Source organism: Sus scrofa, chromosome 18 (genome assembly GCF_054392235.1).
Source record: "Sus scrofa isolate SSC_HxYL_T2T_F1_AM1 chromosome 18, Sscrofa_HxYL_maternal_Yorkshire_Landrace_v2.0, whole genome shotgun sequence".
In the NCBI taxonomy this organism is placed as follows: Eukaryota; Metazoa; Chordata; class Mammalia; order Artiodactyla; family Suidae; genus Sus; species Sus scrofa.
The window spans coordinates 46,344,437-46,366,889 of NC_139400.1; the positions used below are offsets into that span (position 1 = coordinate 46,344,437).

At 41.9% G+C, this 22,453-nt stretch overlaps 1 protein-coding gene across 3 annotated transcripts in view; it reads left to right on the forward strand.

The window, feature by feature from the left end:
- AOAH (acyloxyacyl hydrolase) overlaps positions 1-22,453 on the forward strand; it is a 180,809-nt gene that overhangs the window by 21,277 nt on the left and 137,079 nt on the right. For all 3 annotated transcript variants that reach the window (XR_014834240.1, XM_021079244.2, XM_021079245.2), the window contains 2 exons: positions 6,861-6,956; positions 17,788-17,854. Coding sequence is in view for 2 of the 3 variants with exons in the window: in XM_021079244.2 (XP_020934903.2) it covers positions 6,861-6,956; positions 17,788-17,854 (163 nt within the window). In the remaining variant the exon portion in view is untranslated. The remainder of the gene's footprint in view (positions 1-6,860; positions 6,957-17,787; positions 17,855-22,453) is intronic.

Below are 22,453 nucleotides of genomic sequence, written 5' to 3' on the forward strand. Positions count from 1 at the left end.
GGCTTAGCAGGTTAAGAACCTGACGAGTATCCATGAAGATGCAAGCTCAATCCCTGGCCTCAGTCAGTGGGTTAAGGATCTAGTGTTGCCATAAACTGTGTCACAGGCCACAGATGTGGCTCAGCTCCACCGTTGCTGTGGCTGTGGTGTAGGCCAGCAGCTGCAGCTCTGATTCAATCCCTAGCCTTGGAACTTCCATATGCCACAGGTACAGCTGTAGAAAAAATAAAAATAAAAAAGAAGATGCAAGGCCTCTCGAGGCCTCAGAACGTATTGTCACTTCTATATTCTACTGATCAAAGCAAGGTCACAAGGCCATATTCAAAGGGCTGGGAAATAGATACCACCTCTTCATGGGAGGAAGTGTAAAAGTTTGTGGGTTTTTTGGTTTTTTTGTTTTGTTTTGTTTTGCCCACTCCTGCAGCATGTGGAAGTTCCCTGGACCAGGAATTGAACAAGCACAACAGCACTGACCCAAGCAGGTGCAGTGAAAATTAACCCACTGTGCTGCAAGAGCACTCCAAAAGTCTGTGGCCATTTTTAATGTACCACAAGGGGGTTTTATTGTTCTAGTGTGTGGGTACCCAAATCTAGGTTCAGAGAGATTAACCATCCTGGCAAGTAATCAACTCATAAGTAATAGAAGCAAAATCTGAACCCAGATCTGACCCCCAAGTTCTTTACTCTCTGCTGTACCATAGCTTCTCCCTTCTCTTTCTTCTTTTCTGCTCTCTTTTTTTCTCCTACCCACTCTCCTTATCCATGTTCAGACAGAGGAGGAAACAGAAGAAAAGCATGAAGGTGCAGTATTCATACCTGGGCTGTATGCTACCATCTCTGGCTTGGTAACTAGTATCTCAGAGAAACGAGGCTGGCAGTAGAATAATTTTAGGTCATTGTTTTCATACATTTCTTTTCTTTTTCCTTTTCTTTTCACCACCATGAGAAAAGACTGAGATAAAGGCTGTTGATTATAATTACAACATATATTCTCTGCTCCCACCCAGTTAGGGAAATCTGAGGACAGAGTGTAGCTGTTCGTGGGGGCATTGGGTGCGGGGAGAGAGGGCAGACAGGGAATATACTTGATAATGTCATGATGGTGCAACGGGGATGCAAGCACCCAAATCCAGATGTGGGGTGACTCTAAAACCTGCGCTCTCCACCTCCGAGGGCCCATGCCAGAAACAGCAGGCATCCTTGATGTTCACTTTTCCTCGCATTTCTCATCTGTTTATTAATAAAGCCAATCAGGTCAGCCTCTGCAGTGCATCACAGATCTGTCGGTTTTCCTCTGTCTCCACTGCCACTCATGACTGTCCAGTCAACCATCGTCTCTCTCCAGGACCAAAAGAGACTCCTTCTGCATCTCTCTGCCCCCACCTTTGCCCCCTAAGATCCTTCCTCCTCATGACAGCCAGCAGGATACTTTAAAGACATAGATCAAACAACAGCAACCGCCGCCACAAAGCCCATTCACAGCTCCCCATTCCTCTCAGGGATGAATCCCTGCCTCTTTTGCAGTCCACACACCCATGAACCTGATCTCCACCTGTGCCTGCACCTCATCTCCCAATGTCAGGTTTTCCCAGTCTCTTTGCCATCAGGTGGGTACCAGCTCTGCCTGCCTACAAAGCCTGCCTGGGTCCTCGTACTGCTTGCCCCTTTCCATTACTTTAGCCATTTTTGTGTATGTTCTTCAAAGAAGCCTTCTCTCTATCAGCTTTAGCGAGGTTTTATATCACCCTGGTCCCCATTGCTCTCTGTTACGTCACTCTGTTGCTTTTCTTCATAGTACTTATAATTATTTATAATTGTGTGCCTGCTTCCTTGTTTATGGTCACTTTTCTCTAAGGAGAGTATAATCTCTAAGAGGGCAGGAACCATATCACTTTGTTCTCAGTGTGTAGTCACAGCTCAGCACCGTACCTGGCATCTAGAAGGGACTGAATACATACTGTGTTCCAGTTCTGGCTCCCTTGGTCGCCAGGCGAGGCATCTAACCTCCCTGAGCCTCCGATTGCCCATCTGTACAATGAGAACAGTGATTTCCACATCTGTGAGTTGTTGTGAACTTTGAATGAGATGATAATGTATGCAGAACACTTTGAAAACTGTAGAGAACATTCTAGCCGTGTGATGAATTATTTATGCCGCTACTCAGGGTCAAAAAGGAAGCATAGTCCCGCTGACCCTGGTTGACAACTGCTACGTTCTCAATGAAGCATAGGCTTCAGACAAATGGGAAATCCAATAGACCACCTTCTGCACTTAGCTGCATTTCCAACCAGCACAGATATGATTATAATTAGAGCTTCAAGAGTTCTGCTTAATTTCAGAAGGATTCATGGTACAGTCTGCAGTCTACCTGAGATGCATGTCTAGAAGCAGATTCCTGTGGCTGGTGTTTTTATTCTGGCCCACTCGCTTCCTTTCCTATGACATCAGAAGTGTCTGTTTCTATTGTACTCATTATTTTCACTTGCCAGGTGAGAAGAGATTTTTCCATATGGAAGATTTCAGATAGTGACCATTGAGCAAAATATATAGTTCTCGCCCACTCTCATCACTTTCCAAATGAACAGTAGCTTGGATAAACTTGCTTTAGCACACCCAAGCCTTTTATTAGCAGCCAGAGAATAGTCTGTAATAGGAGAAATTACTCTGCCCATGCATTTCTCCAAGGGAAAACATTTTTTTAGCCTGTCAAGACCGTGAAACCTCTTATTAGAAACTATAGCAAAGTCAATTTCTCCATCCTTGCCGCTAAAGGATTCAGGACACACCTCACTGCAGACCCTAAATTAACAATCCGAGGGGAGTTGTACTCGCTGGAAATGGGCGGAGATGTCCGAGTGAGTAGGATGCAAATCAAAGCCAAGCCCAACGTGGGCGTTTATGTATTTCAAGCCCCATTACCTGCTTTTCTGCAGAGTCCTTTTGCTTGTAATAACTCCCAGGCTGAGAAGTGATAGTGGCAAGATGCACCCAGTCTTCAGAGACAGCTGACTCTCTTTTTTTCATTCCTTTTTACTTATCTCACGATTCCCAGTTTTAGCCAGCAGTGCTGAGGAGCCACAAACATCCTAAGAGTCCTTATTGGGATTCCTCTGAATAAAAGAAAAGCCAATATCTCTGAGTACAAAGAAGCACAGGTTGGTCTCACGCGGCACAAGTCTCTTTGGCATTCGTCCTCCCACATCAAGGATGAAAGCAAATAGGTACCTGTTTCAAGTCCATTCTGGGTGCCGAATGCTGCAGCTCATTAATGAGACTCATTGATGGAGTGACTGCAGGATCTCCACCCAGTCTCCACCGTGTTCTTTGATCCTGAGCTGCACATCATGACTATTTGCAATAGGATCTGGTTGACTTCAGAGAGGGCGCTGGTTGTTCCACCAGAATGAGTGGTGGAGCCATGTCATGCAGTGAGGTGGAACAAAGGGGAAGAAATGTCATCGGTTCGATGACTGAGCCAGAACACAAATTCACTTGCCTCCATTCACCCTTTCCTGTGGAGGTCTCCAGCAAATGACAACTGAAGTGTCTCTCAGGTGGCTCTCCAATCAGCTCACTTCAGGTCAGCCACCTCTCTTAGCTCCTTCCTCCAAACCAGGCCCTTGTGTCAGGCACTCAGAGATAGTAAGACTGCACTCCTGCCCTAAAGAAGCTTATGCTCTAACCCTAAACTCTTAAGAAGAGGTTCCAGAGGGGAGTTCCTATCCTGGCTCAGCGGAATGAATCCGACTAGGAACCATGAGGATGTGGGTTCGATCCCTGGCCTTACTCAGTGGGTTAAAGATCTGGCCATGCTGTGAACTGTGGTGTAGGTCATAGATGAGGCTTGGATCCTGCGTTTCTGTGGCTGTGGCATAGGCCGACATCTGTGGCTCCCACTGGAACCCTATAGCCTGGGAAACTCCATAGGCTGTGGGTGTGGCCCTAAAAAGAAAAATTAATTAATCAATTAATTAATTTTTAAAAAAGCGGTTCTAGAGGGGTAGATAACTTGTGCAGAGTTACACCATTTTTAGCGACTGATCCAGCACTTGAACCTCGTTTTTAAATGAAGCTTATTTTTCATTCCAAATCTTCTCCCTTTTCAACTATATCACACTGCATCCTCTTATCACATTGTCATATAATTATTTATAATTGTTTTTCAATTGCAGTTATTAAAATGTACTTAGCTCCACCTAACTTGGCAAGTGATTAGCAGAGATATATATCAATGTGTAAAAGTGTATTATAAATTTTTAAAATAGTCACATATACTAAATGTATATATATATATATATTTTTTTTTTTTTTTTCTTTTTTACAGCCACACCTGTGGCACATGGAAGTTCCCGGGCTAGGGGTCAAATCAGAGCTGCAGCCACCGGCCTACACCACAGCCACAGCAACGCGGGGTCCTTAACCCACTGAGCAAGGCCAGGGGTCGAACCGGCAACCTCATGGTTCCTAGTTGGATTCGTTAACCACTGAGCCACGACAGGAACTCCAAAAAGTTATTTTTTAAATAAAACAAAACATACGGGAAAATTTTTTAGACCATAAAATGCAAGAAAGTATGAGCTAATGAATTCATTACAATGTAATAAAACTCATAATGCATGGATTAGGTTAAAAGTACATCTAATCAACCTTGGTAGCTAATATTGATAAATGCCCCAGAGGTGGGTGCTCCCAGAGCAATAAGATTGTGGTTATCAGCTATATCCAGTCTCTTGGGATAGACCGTGATGGAGGATAATGTAAGAAAAGGAATGTGTCTATGGATGTATGACTGGGTCCTTTGCTGTACAGCAGAAATTGGCACAACAGTGTAAATCAACTATACTTTCATTTTTAAAAATAGGGGAGGAAAATAGTATGGTTATCAAAATCATGCTATCTCAGACTTGGTGAGCCCAGCTTTGCTCAGTTTTACTGGAGGATACGGAACAACAGAGGACAAAGCGTGGTCAAATATTGCAGTATCTAGAAAAGTGGAAACCTCTCCCTCTTTTTTGGCGGTCTCTCATTTTACTGGAGATTTGGTTTCTTTCTGTCTAGAAACATCCAATTATACTATTCACATCTGTCATCAGCCACTTTCCCTCAAGGAGTCCTAGTGGGAGTTGGGTTTTAATGAAGCGGTTGTGAACTTAGGTCCCCAGCTCCTTGAGCAGATGGATAATAATGAGCTTACTACTGGGCCAGGCACCCTGGAACTTCTTTATTTTGGATGTAAGCCTTTCTTTGCCTCCTTGGAAACCAGTGTCTGCTAATAAGTGCTAATACGTCCCACTCCTCTTATCTCCATGAAGTCTAACAATTTCCTCTCAGACGAGCAGCTCATCTTTCCTCGGGTGTAGAAGAAAGAGTCCCCTCCCTTTGGACTAAGGAAGTTGGGCTTCCCCAGCAGTTTAGGAGATCAAGATTGGTGACAGAATCTTTAAGGGTGTCAGCCCAGCCATTCTGAGCCTCCACACTTATCAGACATCAAGACAGTTTAAAGAATATATTCCTAATTTAATCCAGGTTCCTTCTAGACACTTACTGTATTGGTACATGCTTTCAAGCAGAGTGCTTTATAGCTGGGAGATAAAGTAATGTTTTACAATAGTGTTATGATTTCAGAGGCACCTTCAGTTGCCTTGTTATCTCATTTAATCTTCACCAAAGCCCTGTGGGAAACTCATTATCTTCACTGCAGTGAGAAAACAAAGGCTCAGAAAGAATGGATGGTGAGTCCAGGATTCAAGGGTAGGACTCAGTCCCAGGTCTTCTGACTCCAAATGTTGGGCAGTTTCTGCTGCTTTTCTACAATTAAAAATCTGACCCCAGGTGACAGGCTGAGAATGGGGAGGGTGTGAATGATCCCATTTGCAGTGAAGCTGTCTATTGGGGAAGGGAAGGAGAAGGGGCAGGAGAGGAGCCGGTGTCCACTGAGCTTCTCCCTGGTGCTGGCTGTTCTCCTTGCACCGTCTCCTTTATTTTTATTTTTTATTTTTAACATTTTTTAAAGGGCTACATGTGCAGCATATGGAAGTTCTCAGACTAGGGGTCAAATCAGCTATAGCTGCCAGCCTATGCCACAGCCACAGCCACGCCAGATCCCAGCCACATCTATGACCTACACCACAGCTCACAACAGTGCCAGATCCTTAACCCACTGAGAGATGCCAGGGATTGAACCCTCTTCCTCATGGTTACTAGTTGGGTTTGTTACTGCTAAGCCATAATGGGAACTCCTTACACCATTTCCTTTAAATGGAACCTCCTTCTCCCATGGGATCAAAAAGCAATGGAAATAAAGCAAGATTAAATTACTTTCTCCAGGCCACATAGCTTACAAATGACGAACATAAACTGACAGCCAGTCTTTCTGCCCTCCAAGGCCACGATCTTCTTACCACACTTCACATGAAGTATAATGCAGTGCATTCACACACATGGTGGATTATGAAAGGCATGGCAAAGAAAAGGTCTGTTTTGGAAAGGCTGGTGTTCTTTTTTTTTTTTTTTTGTCTTTTTGTCTTTTTCTAGGGCTGCACTTGCGGCATATGGAGGTTCCCAGGCCAGAGGTCTAATCAGAGCTATAGCCGCTGGCCTACACCACAGCCGCAGCAATTCGGGATCCATGCTGCATCTGCAGCCTACACCACAGCTCACAGCAATGCCGGATCCTTAACCCAGTGAGTGATCGAACCCGAAACCCCAAGGTTTCTAGTCGAATTCATTAACCACTGTGCCACGACGGGGACTCCAAGGCTGGTGTTCTTAAGGACACGTATATATCCGCTTTCTCTCCCCAGTCCTCCAGCACAGCTTTTCATTTGACACAGGCTGACTTCTCTTCTGCTTCCTTGCAGGGTGTGTGCTGGTGGTGTCTATGATTGAACAGCTTGTTCAAGTTCACAACTCGACAGTCCAGACCTCGATGGAGAGACTGTGCAGCTACTTGCCTGGTAGATACAGAAAGGGGCCCTGGGCTGTGGGTCTGTTTTTTTTCTCACTCATGAGCCATCATGAGTGAGTTCATACCCTAGACGTGCTTATGGAGGAGAATCTGATTGTGTTATTACTGTGAGTTGGTGTTCTTATGGGGCTCATAGGAATAAAAGAAACACACCAAAAAGCACTCTAGGCAATTGTTTCCTCCGACATTTATTGTCTGTCATGGCAGAATGAGATTGCTGTGGACATTGGAGGAATAAAATGTAGAATGGCCAATTATTGCTTTATGTGTCACATTTATAATGATTTACCAACCTGGTGATCATGGCTTTAGGTACCAACAAGGTCAAAATAATGAATAATTTTCAATGATTTATGTTAATTTAACCACATAGTCATTCTCAGGCGGACACACAGCCCTACTAACACAGAGCTTTATTTAGGCTGAGAAAACAACATGTCTTAAAACTCCAAACGGGAAAATCATCCAGGAACATTGCATTGATTTGAATTGGATCTCCGTACAATCCCTTATACATCCTGCTACAGAAGAAAGTGATTGGTGGTTTAAACAAATTCATAGTTTTTTTCAGTCTCAGCGGAAAGAAAATATTAATTATATTTCCCTTATAGAATACTGTTAGCTATACAGCCACAGTGAATAAACTTCCTTGAGAGTCAAATTTTCATTCACTTAATGTTAAGAAACTAATTCATCAAAGATGCCTACATTGTTATTATTATTATTATTTTTTTTTTTTTTTGGTCTTTTTGCCATTTCTTGGGCCACTCCCACGGCATATGGAGGTTCCCAGGCTAGGGGTCGAATCGGAGCTGTAGCTGCCAGCCTACGCCAGAGCCACAGCAGTGCAGGATCCGAGCCGCTTCTGCAACCTACACCACAGTTCACGGCAACGCCGGATCGTTAACCCACTGAGCAAGGGCAGGGACCGAATCTGCAACCTCATGTTTCCTAGTCGGATTCGTTAACCACTGTGCCACGACGGGAACTCCATTATTTTTTTTTAAGTAAGGTGACTGGGCTCATGATGATTGTATCTTTGATATAATAGACATGGTGTCAATGGCAACAAAACATTTTTGGAAAATTACATGCAGTCGCAGCATGTTACTCACAAGCTCATTTTTTTTAGAATTCAAAAATAAAGACTGGGAGAAGATAATACACACATACATGTGTTTACAGTGTCCTTGTTTGATCATTGCTAAGACTTTGACATATTTATGTCATCTTTCTTTTGTGGACTTAGAATGTGACAGGTAAACTTGAAACGCCCTTTTTCCTCCCTTGCTCCCTGTTCCATTTTTCCTCCCACCTCCCTAGAGGGAACCACTCATATGAACTTGATGGGTGTTGGTTTTGTCACATTTTCTACTTTGACATCCCCTGGTATGAATCCATAGACAACGTAGAGTACTGTCTGTAGGTAATTCTTTAACCTTTTCTTGATGAAACAAATGTAGAAAACCACACAAAATAAGTGTACAGCTTTATCAGTTATTAACAAGTGAACACTCTTGTCAGCATAGTCTAGGTCAAGGAGGGACAGATAGGTTAACTACTCCAAACAGAAGTCCCATCCACGTGCCCCATCCCATGAAAAAAATCCCTCCTTCTCCCCCCAAAAAACAACATCCTGCATATTACTCTAATTATTTCCTTGCATTGCTCTATAGTTTTATCACCCAAGTGAATAACTCCAGACACCATAGCCTTGCCCAGTTTTAAAATTTTTGATAGGTCTTTCAAGTCTGTTTTAAATCTACAAGTTTCCTTTCCATCCCTTCCTTTTCCTTGTAACTTAGCTGTGGATCTCTCCTGTAGAGTTTCTACATTTTGCTGATTGCATCCCTGTGGTATAATTGAATATGTTTCTCTGAGCTCTGTATGCCCTGAAAATTGGCAGCTAGATCCAGAGACTTGATCAGGCTCCAATTTGATGTCTTTGGCAAGGATCTAAGTGATGGTGTTTTCTTTCATCAGGAGGCCATCCTAAGCAGTTTTCTCTTTTATTTTTGTGATACTAGCAGCTGTTGATGCTCTATGACTAGGTCTACTCGTTCTTTGGGGGCTGAAAAATGGTGCTCTTCTAATCTATCAATTATATTTCATTTAGTAGTTGAAATATATTAGAGACAGTTTCTCTCAGCATCATCATAGTTTGGAGGTGTTTTCTCCCACGGTTCCTGGTGATACTATTCATTCTGGGAAAGGCAGGATAAATGCTAGATTCTTTTGCTTTAATTGCCAGTTTTCAAATAAGTCATTGCTGTTTTATTATCACCCCAAAGTAGTCAATTGATTTTCTTTGAAGTATCATTATGAACTCATGAATTTAAACACATTTGATAAGTTTCAGTCTACTTCAATTATTATCCTTTTGAAGCTCTAATTGTCTCATCTTTGACCAGGAGAAACATCCTCAAGTTGGCTTCTGGGTTCTTTTGATGTGAGTCTAAGTCATCTTTGATAGCTTCCCCACTAACTGGTATGACGAGCCGTTCCAGCCTGTCTTGTGTATTTCCAACCCCAGGCTTGAAATCAGTCATTTCCCTTAGAAGTTTTGGTTTCTTTTAGTGGGAAGTAGTATTAAGACCACAATCTGGGTGCATCGGAATGTCATTGCCACTGAGTTGGTCATTCTTTCTAGGCTGCTTCAGTTGACAGTGATAGAAAATATACTTACGTACATTTAAATATATTAAAATAAAATATCTAATGATTTCATACTGACGCTTCAAATCAGGATTGCAGGATTTCTTTTCTTAGTTTCTTCTGTCTCAGAGCGCTCTCTCCTTTCCACATTCCAAGTCCTACTTCTCAAGGATGAGGGGACTGATAGAATTAAAATACCCGTAATTACTTATTCACCTATCCTTCATACAACCGTCTCAGTATGTCAGTTCTAACACTGCTATTGTTAGTGTATTTTATAATTATTGAGAGCAGTTAAAATTGTTTTTTGAATATGCTTTTCCTATTTCTCCACCCTTTTTACTATATTATTAGAGCATAGGGTCATTACATACAATGTATACATTCCCTTTTCACCTTCATTTATAGTTCCATCAGCAACTGGATGATTGGTGTGGACCAGCAGCCCTTAGGCAGATGTCCCTCTAGCTGAGTTGTTGTTGAAGTTCATTCCTCAGGAAGGACTCACGGGAACAATATTCCCTGAATTCTTGCATGCTGATAACAAGTCGGCTTACCTTTTCCACTTAAAAGACAGTGTTTTTCTGGACCTAAAAATCCTTGGCACAATTTCTTTCCCTAAGTGTTTTGAATATGTTATTAAAAAGCCTAATGGGGAGTTCCCGTCGTGGCGCAGTGGTTAACGAATCCGACTAGGAACCAAGAGGTTGCGGGTTCGGTCCCTGCCCTTGCTCAGTGGGTTAACGATCCGGCGTTGCCGTGAGCTGTGGTGTAGGTTGCAGACGCGGCTCGGATCCTGTGTTGCTGTGGCTCTGGTGTAGGCTGGTGGCTACAGCTCCAATTGGACCCCTAGCCTGGGAACCTCCATATGCCGCAGGAGCGGCCCAAGAAATAGCAAAAAGACAAAAAAAAAAAAAAAAGTTAAAAAAAAAAAAAAAAGCCTAATGGTAACTAATTTTCTTTTCCTTATAAGTCACTTGATGTTTTTGCCTAGTTCAAAGGATTTCTTTTCTTCTATAAAATTGAGTCTCTAACTAGACGATGCCTTGGTGTCAGTTGTTGTGTATTGATGTTCTCAGGAATGTGATGTGCTCCGTTCAATATGTGGTTTCAAATGCTGTTTTTTATAATTTCAGGAAGGTTTTTGGTATTTGTTTCATTTCCTTGATTTGGTTTTCTTCAGGGATTTCTGGTATCCATATTTTAAATCTTCTTTGCCCATATTCATGGTTTCGCCTGTCTCTTGAATAAATACTTTTTATCACCTCATTTATTTTTTGTCTTGAAGGTTTTCCTCTTTTACATGTTCTGTTTCTCTTAAGACATCATCTGTTGTATCCCCTTCTTGTGTTCATTCTAATTTAGACTTCATTTCTTTTATAATCTTGTATTCTTCCCTGAGTTCTTTTATTCCATGTCTGAGTTTTTCCAGTTCTGATTTCCGTTGTTCTTTCATGTCTCATATCGTTTTATTAATGCTTCTCAGCTCATTTGGAAATGCTGTTATGTTTTAATCCTTTTTTTGGCATGACTTTCTGGCATGCTTTTGCTATCTGTAAGGATGTGATTCTGTTCCTTATTCTTTTTTTTTTTTCTTATAATAACTTTGTATGGGAGTTGACCTAGATACATTTCTGTTGCTCATTTTTATGTAAAATTAGTTTTCAAAAACTCTTAGAAAGAGAAATGGTTCAGGGTAGCTTTTCCAAATGCAAAGAACACTATTGCCTTTGTATAGTGTTAAAAAATAAGTTAAAAAAACTCATGGCTGCTTGCATCCTGAGATTTTCTGATTCTGCCCCTCTGCCCACTTTGATCTGCACTTTCTCTTTACTTTGCTTCTATCCAGCTCAGTTTTGATCCCAAACCCAGCAGCTTCTCCTCAGTGTGGGCCCTATCCTGGAAAGGATTTCTGGTAGATCAGTTTCTAGAATTTCTAGATGCCTGACCACTCAAGCCCCTTAGTCCTTCTAACTTTGAATCCTTTGCACTCATCTGCTATTGCAGTGGGCAAAACCAGTCCCTGTGTCAGCTGATGTTCCTAGTTGGTCCACAGTACTTTGTCATCAGTACCTCCGGGCTACTTAGGGAATTCTCCTGTTCATCCTCTGGCTTCTCTATATTTTCTCCCCCAATGACGTTGATAATCCACAGGTCTCGTGGTCGCAAATGCTTTATTGTTACCTGAATTGTATGTGTATTTGGGGGCTCATAGGGATACCTCGTTTTGTTGTAACTGTTGTCCATGGGCTTTGTTTTTCCTATCCAGAAGCTCTTTTTTTTTTTTTCTTTTTTCTTTTGGTAGAAATTCAAAGAAGTTCCAAAACTCTGCTGCCTCTACCTTCATCTTTCCATAGTCTTCCCTTGTGGGAACTTTAGTTTTACATCAGTGTCTGCTGTACATACAGCTCTGCAAGCCGTGCTTTTCACTCATCATAGTCTTGGAGATTTAAACATGTTAAGACATGTTTAGAGCTACTATGTTTTATAGTCCTTCACCATATAAATGTTCCATATTTTATTTCTCCATCCTCCTATCTTGGACTTTCAAAGTCTGTTATAAACCTTACTTTATATTTTCACATCTCTGAATTAGAAGAAAATATTACTATTTTACAAAAAGGGAAAAAATTAAATAGTCATAATTATCATTAAGACTTGTTTGGGTAGGTTGTCATTTCCTGTGTAATAGACCACACTGACAGATGTCACCATTTGTACCTTGAGTTTAATTTTCTCTTTTTAGGCAAAGTTGTATTGTTCAAAGATGAAAGTCTGAGTAAAAATCCTATTTCTCAGATTATCCTGTCCTAATGTACTAGCAAAATATAAATCAACATGAACTAAGATTGCTGGTATTTGGGGTTCTATCTTGGCTACTCCTAATTCATAACAAAAAATTTCAGAGTCTGCTGGGGTAAAATCAGAGGCTGAAAGTCAGGTTCTGATAAAATCATAGTTGGCACTTTATCATGGGAAGCAAAGAAGGTATTTCAGTTTTCGGTGGTGGGTTCCCTTTTAATTGGAGGACTTTCAAAGAAAGGATTAATAAGGCTACTTGGGGTTATTTTCATTTTATTAATTATGTTTACATCTAGATGGAAATAAAGCACTCAGTTCAGATTAAAAGCTCTTCCACTTGACAGACATAAAGGCGAGATGGGCATTACCGTTTCCATTTTGGGGACATGGAAGAATGCATACAATGGTCACATGAATTCTACGGGGCAGTGGAGACAGTCTGACCTGACCCTTGGCTAAAGATTTTTCCTTCTAGAAACCAGTGCCTGCATGCACCCAGTATTGCCTTCTGCCTGGTGAACCAGGAGAATGGGAGAGGGGAAAAGTCATTATGCACATGAACACACAGTTACTATTTTAACAATTATTTTTAAATAGTACCACTTTTACCTCCAGAGCTAAACAAGTACACAAAACATAACCTTAACCGAGAAAGCATGCAAGCAACATTCTTGAGAGTAAATACTCAGTAAATCATGTTGGCCTCTCCTGTGGCTGGGAAGACAGTTTTTTTCAAATTGTGTGAAGTATTTCTGACCTTCCGTTTCACCCACTGCTCTTGCCTCTGGCTCTCATTAGTAAATACCTTGGACGAATCTCAGAATTGTTAATGGAAAAAAATGATCAATGAACTCATTCTCACTAGGGGTCGGCAGGCTCATATGCCCTCGGAGTCTTGCTAGAACTTCACTTTCTTGAGTCACCTCTGCAGATATCTTATCTCTGTGGAGCATGGTCGTTAAAAACTCATGTAGACTTAAAATGCGGAAGGCAACCCTCTTCACATCCTGTAGGTTCTGAAAATCCACATGCAGCCTAGAACAGACACCACAAAGCTATCTCGGCGGTCAGTTCATCTCACCGTGCTTCCAATTTCTAATCAGTGGTTCGTGTATACCAGGTATTTCTAAGGTAGAAGAGGCATCAAATAAAATGTCCTAAGTACATCACACTGCATACTGCAAATGGGCTTTTGGAGTGAAAGATTTTAATCTCTTCCTCAACCGCTGTGGTCTTGGGCAAGCCTTGAGCTCTCTAAACCTCAAAGTTCCTCCCCATAGAATGAGAGTACAAAGAAACCCTCCTTCAAAAGCTTCTTATGAGAAAAGAAGTCGTGGTAAACATAAATGTGGCTTACAACCTGGAATGTCCTCGTTTTACCTCCACACACACACATATGGGTACACGTACAGTATGGTGACTGTGCACTTGTCCCTTTTTTACCTTCCTTTGCCTTTGGGAATGGCCATAGTTCTTTCCCTGTGCAGTTCCAAGTCCTTTTGATTCTGTAGCAGTTAAATGCTCTTGCGTTGGTCCTGGGCACAGGCACAGTTTAACTGTATCCATCTTACCCTCAGATGGGTTACTGGCAATATGTTAGTGCCAGCCTTTTCTTTAGCTGGAACAATAACAAGTTACCATCTGATAGCTGCTGCCGAGGCTCAGCTGGCTTTTTCTTGACACTTTGCCTCTCTCTGCTCTGCACCCTTCTGTTCGGCTCTCGGAGGCCCATCTCATGTCCCACATTAGCCGTCACTGCAGGAGCCTGTTACTCATAACCACCAGACAGTCCTGCTCAGAGTGTGAGGAGAACCGTGCTGCCATTCAATTCAACTCGAGCAAAACAAGGTTCTCAAAAAAATAACAGACACTTGAAAACACCTCTTTTTTTATCGGAAAGAAGAAAAATGTTCTCTGCCTTTCAGGCAGCCCTGCAAGTGTCTTAAAGAACACCCTAGTGTCGATTTTTAAATTGCTCTGCTCTCGGCTAAACTATTTCTACATTAACAATCCTGGAGACTCATTTCCAAAGTGCTTTGCAAGTTCACCTAATTTTGAATGTCTGTTACATAATCCTCCAAGCTTCCAAGACAGTGTAGTGAAGGGGACTGAATCTCACTCCTACGTTTTTCAGATAAGAAAATTGAAGCCCAGAAGGGAAAGCAGGCTGACCAAGGTCAGAAAGCAGGTAGCCAGTGCCGAAACCCAGGTCTCTGAGTCCTGGGACATCAGAGCTTCCTGAGGCAGCAAGGAGCACCCAAGGAGTGCTGTTTTTATTTTATTACGGTTGTATTGAGGTTTAATGCACATGCCATACAATTCACTCATTTAAAGTGCATTATTCAGTGACTTTTAGTATATTCACAGAGTTGTACACCCATCCTCACCATATTTAAGGACATTTTCATTATGCCAAAAAGCCCCCCGATCAGCTCTCACCTCCCAAACAACTGTTCTTCCCAGACCTAACCAACCACTAAATCAACTTTCTGCCCCTGTGAATTTGCCTATTGTGGGCATTTCATATAAATGTTATCATACAGGTACTTTCACTTAACATAAAGTATGCCAGCTCATGCATGTTGTAACATGTATCAGAAAGTCATTCCTCTTTATAGCTGAATGATATTTTGTTGTTTGGTTAATGGACATTTGGGTTGAGCCATTTCTGCTTCTTGGCTATTTTATATAGTTCTGTTATGAATAGTCATGTATAAGTTCTTGTATGATGTGTATTTGTATTCCTTCAAGGGTAATTCTGGAATGGTTTTATTGGCTAACACAGTAACTCTATAGTAAACCATTTGAGGAACTGTCAGAATGTTGCCCAAAGTTGGCTCTGCTGTTTTATAGTCCCACCAGCAGAATATGAGGGTTCTGTTTTCTCTGCATTCTTATCAATACTTGTTATTATCTGTCATTTTTTCAGATTTTTTATTTTTATTGAAGTTAGTTGATTTTCAATGGTGTGCCAATTTCTGCTGTACAGCTAAGTGATCCAGTCATATATATATATATATATTTTTTTTTTTTTTCTTATATTATCTTCCATCATGGTCTAGCCCAAGAGACTGGTTATAGTTCCCTGTGCCAAACAGTAGAACCTCATTGCTTCTTCATTCTAAATGTAATCGTTTACATCGACTAACCATGAACTCCCAGTCCATCCCACTCCCTTCCCCTCCCCCTTGGCAACCATAAGTCTGCTCTCTGTGTCTGTGAGTCTGTTTTGTAGATATGTTCATTTGTGCCATATTTTAGATTCCACAAATGGGTGATATCATATGGTATTTGTCTTTTGCTTTCTGACTCCCTTCACTTAGTATGAGAATCTCTGGTTGCATCCATGTTGCTGCAAATGGCATTATTTTGTTCTTTTTGTGGCTGAGTAGTATTGTATATAGGTACCACATCTTCTTAATCCATTCATCTATCTGTCATTTTTATTCCAGCATATCATAGTGGATGTGAAGTAGTATCTCATTGTGGTTTTGACTCACGTTTCCTTTAATAGCTAATGGTGTTAACCATCTTTTCTTGTGCTTATTGGCCATTTATATAACTTCTTTAAAGAATATCTAGTCAGATGCTTTGGTTGGTAGATGCAAATTATTACATTTATAATGGGTAAGTAATGGGGTCCTACTGTACAGCACAGGGAAGTGTATCCAGTCTCTTGTGTTAGAAAATGATAGAAGATAGTATGGAGAAAATAGAATGTGTGTGTGTGTGTGTTTACACACATATATATGTGTGTGTGTATATGTGTGTGTGTGTATATATATATATATATATGGCTGAGTCACTTTGCTGTACAGCAGAAATTGAAGGAACATTGTAAACCAACTATACTTTAATGAAAAAACAAAACCAAAAAAGTGTTTAGTACAATTCACCAAAACTTTCTGGTCCTGAGCTTTTCTTTGTGGGAAGCTTTTGATTACTAACTCAATCTCTTGTTATAAGTCTATTCAGATTGTCTATTTATTCTTGAGTCAGTTTTGACAGTTTGTCTTTCTAGGAATTTGTCCATTTCATCTAAGTGATCTAATTTGCTGCCATGCAGATGTAATAAATCCCTTGGATGTGCAGATGTCATAGTATTTCCTCATGGTTCTTTTTGTTTCTGTAAGGTCAGTAGTAATGTGGGATTGGCTTTAAGTTCCTACTTCAGAAGCATAATGTGTGGAAGTCTCATGTTTTATTGTAAAAAAAGTCCCATGAAATTATTTATTTAATGTGAAAGTGATATTATTTACCTTGGAGTAAGTACCAGAGAAAGTTTCCATATTTATCCTGCTGTTCCTCTGCCCTACCTCCGAGCAACTGGTAGCCCAGTTTGAGACAAGCATGACAGGATGAATTCTTCTCAGGGAGGGTTTCCCATCTCTCCCCAGGACAGCCCATCTGTCCTAACCACACCAAAGTCCTGCGTGGAATTGCCAGTGTTCCACAGTAAACGGACAGACAAGAGAAACAGAACCAGAGAGTCTACAAGCTGCGTTGTGCAAAAGATCACTGCACAAGGCCTTCCTCTACTCTTGTAAGAGGAGAGGGCAGGAGGAAGGAGCAGGTTTAGTTAGTGGGTTTGCATGAGTGTGTGTGTGTGTGCCTATGTCCTTTGGTGTGGATGGCAGTGCAGAGGCATCTGTGACAATTAGTATCCTTTGATCTATGGAACACCAAAGTCAAGACTAAATAGCTAAGGTAAAGTCTTTTTTTCCCAAATGGACACCACAGAAGATTTTTTTTTTTTCCTTTTTAAGGCCACACCTGCAGCATATGGAAGTTCCCAGGCTAGGGGTCAAATGGGAGCTGAAGCTGCCAGCCTAAGCCACAACCATAGCAATGCAGGATCCAAGTCATATCTGTGACCTATGCTGGATCCTAAACCCACTGAGTGAGGCCAGAAATCTAACCCACATCCTCATGGAGACTCACCTGGATTATTAACCTGCAGAGCCACAGTGAGAACTCTCAGAAGAATATTTTTAACAAAGCTGTATTTCAGATTAACTACTTTAAAGCAAATGCTGTTTCCATCATCATTAACAAATGAGAACCTCAGCTGTTCCCTGCTTTACAAGAGAAAATGAGACTCCAGAATATAACTATATTTTTATAATGAACCAGTGGTCTTTAGCATGTACAGTAAACAAAGTGGCATTTACATAAACCTGAGATGGAAATGCTATTTTAATGGATACATTAACTGTAACATTTCTCCCAAACCCTTGTCATTAATCATTTGAGTTAATTATAAATTAAGCTCTCAGTTTCAGTTGCTAGTAAAGATGATTATCAACCCATGTGTTAAATTCATCATAATCAAAAATCTATTTCTCCTTCTTTATCTTTCTTAGAAAAACTGTTCTTGAAGACCACCTGCTATGTAGTGGTGCGCATGTTTGGACCAGACATCATTAAACTGTGAGTATGCCAGCACTTTAATCTGATTCCCTCGCTGGGACATGGGGGGAAGCAGGAAAACTGGAAGGCGGCTGGCTCCTATCGCAGTAGGATGTGCTTAATGGACAAGGGCGTGTGTGGTATCTGGTTCTTGTTAAGAGTGGAAAATTCAAACCTGACTCAGATCTTTTGTCACTCTAGGCAAAGGCTCCCTTACCTGGCTCAGTTTCTCTCTAAGAGCCTTTCAGAAAGAATTTCACAAATAGTGCCAGTAAATAATGGCATCCTAGCGGCTGGATATAGGCATTTGACCCTTTGTCCTGAGATCCCCAACTTGCCCCATCCTTTCCCTACTCCCCATCCTGGGTTCTCAGGCCAACTACTTCTCAGGTTCTTCCCTTCTCTCCTACTGGCTGGTTTTCTGGCCTCCCTTCTTCCCAGCCCCCGCCCCCACCCCTCAGTATCCTGCACATGTGCCATTACCGCTTTCTGTCTGCTTCCTTTCCTTTGTCTTTTTTTTGAGCTCAGGACACTGGATCAGATAAATCATATTCCAGTTTATGAAACTTTCTCATTAAGGATCCATACATGGATTTCTTATATTTCTTATTCAATTATTTCCCTAGTTACTTTGAACTATGTAATTAGCTGTCAAACCTACCACCCAAGGCAAAGTCTAGGACCTTGACAATAACCTGCCCTAACCAGACAGTCCTTCCCTTCATTCTCACGCTTTTTGCTACCTGAGTCATAAATCCCATGTTCATCCTTCTCTTGCTTTTCTTTTTCTATAGCTTTGTTATATATGTTTATTATATTAATATAATAAGTTATAATCATAAAATAATGTAATACAATAAATATTTTAAAACCTTTATGATTAATAATATACTTATTATATATGTATTCCTTAAAGCATACTTTGAATTTTTAGTTACTTCTTTATTTTATGAAGAGGGTATCACATTGTTCCTAATCTTTGGGGAACTGCCACTTAAATTTGTATGTCTGAGAGCCATCCGTAGATTTGTGTCACTGCTGTAGCGCATACTCTGACTGCAGAGTATTTCCACTGTTGTCTCTATAAGTGTCTTTTTCCTCACTCTCCCATTGATGGGTATTTGGGTTGTTTTCTGGTTTCCTCTCTTGTGAACTGTGCTGCCATGAACTGTGCTTACACGGCCCCTCTTTTATATGCCATTAGCCTCAGAGCAGAGTATCGCACAACAGAATGGCCTGGAGTTACAGAATTCTAAAGGCAGAGGGAATTTACAATCACACAGACGGGAGAGATGATCCGTGCTCGGTGGAGCTGTGCACTTGCCTCTCTCCCTGTTGACCTCAGTCTCTGTGCTCAGTGGTATCTCACGGGCCTCGGACTGGGAGTGTTTGGAACACTGGGACCCTGTCATCTTCACTCCCGCCTCTCTTATTGTCATTGCCTCCTACCTGGACCCAAGGCCCGCAGGATTGCCTGTCGCCCTGCAAGTCCATAATCCACATTATACCTGGCCACAGGGCTTTTTAATGCAGAATTAATATGGCCATCTCCAACAGAAACGTTTTCACACCCTTTGCAGAATTTTGTAGCCCCCTACACAATGCTCTTTATGAATGGGTCCCTGAGGACATTTTCAGACTCGCCCCTGGCTTTTCCACAGCACACCATGCTCCAAACCACTTGCAACTCTCCCCACGCACCAGAAAGTTTTTGCCTCAGGACTTTTATATGAGATGTTCCCTCGGCTTGGCACATCCAAGACCTCTACCCCAAACAAATCCCACTTCTTTGGACCTCAACTCTAGTGTCACTTCCTCTGGAAGCTTTCCTGACCCTCTCTAGGCTGAGATAAATACCCCCAATACACACACACACACACACACACACACACACACGTGCATGCACACACACACACACACTCTTTGTATCTGTACAAACCCCCTAGCACAGCACTTACCATATCTGCTAATTTAATTCTTGTTTTCTTTTCTGAGTTACTAACTAGATTGAAAGACTTCCAAGAGCTAAGGCTACATTTTATTCATCTTTGTATCTCTAGGTACTTAGCAAAATACTGAATATGTGGAAAAAAGGAAGAAAGGAAGGAAAGGAAGGTGGGGAGGGGTCTTTGTATCTCCAGGGCTTGGTGCAATACTTGAACATAGAAAGCCTTTGATGAACATTTATTAAATTGATTAATTCTTGGAGTTCCTTTGTGGCACATCAGTTTAAGGATCCAACATTGTCACTGCAGTGGCTCAGGTTGCTGCTATAGCACTGGTTCAATTCCTGGCCTGTGAATTTCCACATGCCGTGGGTGTGGCCAAAAAATTAATTCTTTAAAAAAACAAAATTATCACTGTAGAGGAACTATGACTAGACTGCTCCCAATCAAATTACTTGAAAATATGAACACTGGGAAAAAAAAATTTTAGCCTATTCAGTGAATCTTTTTATCACCTAGTCTGAGCCAGGTACTCTGGGGAAAATGTCAGATTAGCCAGAAAGGTTTTCCTGAGCCTCTGTTGGGAAACCAGAGAGCTAAATGGAAAAGAGTCAGAGAATCCAAAGAGGGCAGTACACACAGGTACCGACAAGGGGTGCAGAGATCAGCTACCAGCTGTGCTGGGAGTAAAAGGGAAGTGGCCTGGGTTCACTGGGAGACCCACTGCTCTTCTGTAGCTCCGGGCTGGAGAGCCCGGAGTGCGAGAGCAAGTTAAGCATGGGTTCAAAGAGAGGACAGACACATACTCGATGCTGCAAGAGACTGTCTCAACCTCGAATGACTATAAATGGACACAAGGTGTTGAGGAAGAATGGGCCCCGCAAGCCCCTGAAAGAGGGCCATTCCTCGAGTAGGTCCGGTGGGGAGGGTTTCTTTGAGGTGACTCAAAGTTAGAAGATGGCTGATTCTCATTAGTATGGGGGAGGCCACTTTGAAGAAAGACAGGTGTCATAAATGATCCCCCTTGGACGTCCCGTCCACTATGAGTTTTGTTTGTGTGTAATTTTCCAGGACCCGTATTAATTGTTGACTGGTAGAAATTTCTCTTGTTAGGGTATCCTTTCCGAACAGCTTGTTTTAATCAATCACGTACAGTTCCGGGTTGATGTCAGCCCTAAAACTGACAACCCCGTGATTTAGTTTTACCTGAATTCCAGGCTTCCAGTATTAAATGTGTTTCCCAACCCAGAAGGCATCCCTCCTCATTATTTCGTACCAGTCAATTCTCAGTGATTCATGGACTAATTATTCAGCCATTGCATTTGCTACCCACAGGCGAACCACAGGATGTTGTTAGGACGTGGGATGCCTGAGCGTTCAGGCATTTACTCCCTCAAGACCCTGGGTCAGCCAGGGCCCCTTCCAGGAGCAGCCAAGCCTGGCCCGGGACTGCGTGCCGGGTCCTCCTGGTCTTGACCTCTGTTGTTCCAATCTTGCCATGGCAAACCTGATGCTGCTCTTTTATTCCTCTCACCTGGCTTCATGCTAACTATTTATGTTCTAAATCATAAATTCTTGTATTCCAAACTTAGGAGCTCTGAGATCAGGAGAGGCTTCAACATTTTTGGAAGAAAAATGCAAAACAGGGTTTATAACAATTATGACACACCTTAAACATGTGTAATTTTTTTTTTTTTTTTTGGCTTTTTAGGGCTGCACCTGCAGCATGTGGAGGTTCCCAGGTTAGGAGTTGAATCGGAGCTACAGCTGCCAGCCTACACCACAGCTACTGCAGTGCAGGATCTGAGCCATGTCTGCGACCTACATCACAGCTCATGGCAACGCCAGATCCTTCACCCACTGAGCGAGGCCAGGGATCGAACCCACAACCTCATGGTTCCGAGTTGGATTTGTTTCCACTGAGCCACAACGGGAACTGCAATAATGTATTTTTAAACAGCAAAAATATAAAGTAGCTTAACTGAGCTAGTCACCAGATACTGACAAGATTTATAGAAGTGATTAAATTCGTAGTACATCCTAGAGTGTGGGCCAGAAGTGGGACACAAGCATGAAGCTGTATGAGGAGGGAGAGCTGCTGCTTTCAGTGCTGTGAGCGGATCTCTGTGACTATATATTAATGTATAAATCCTCCTTTGAAAGTGATGTCAAAGGTCTAAGTTTGAGAGCTTTCATGTGTGAAAGGCCCTGTCCTTGCTCCCTGGCATAGGTGATCCCTCCACCTGCCTGCTCAAACTTAACCCTGACCTTGCTCCCTTCTTCTGATTTATGGTGACGGGCATCAGCATTGACGGCCTTCTACCATGATCCTAATTAAACTTGATAATTAGCTCTGCCAAATGTGTGCAGGCTTTTCCCTCCCCACCTGCCTCACCTCTGTTTTCTGTAAACATAGTAAAAGGAAGTAAATTGAAAGGTGACCATTTTGGCCTTATTTGCTGCTCTGGGAAGAAGAGAGCCATGTTGGATAGGAGTGATTATTACGGGTTTGGAGATTTCCTGAGGATTTCACAGATTGTGTGTATCCTAGGCCTTCTATCCCAAGATTGGTCAAGCACACATGTGCTACTCGGCCACTTCTTTGCATCTTGCACATTCTAATGGTTTTATACTTGTCTGGACTCAGCATTTTCTATTCTTGTCCCAAAAGGAA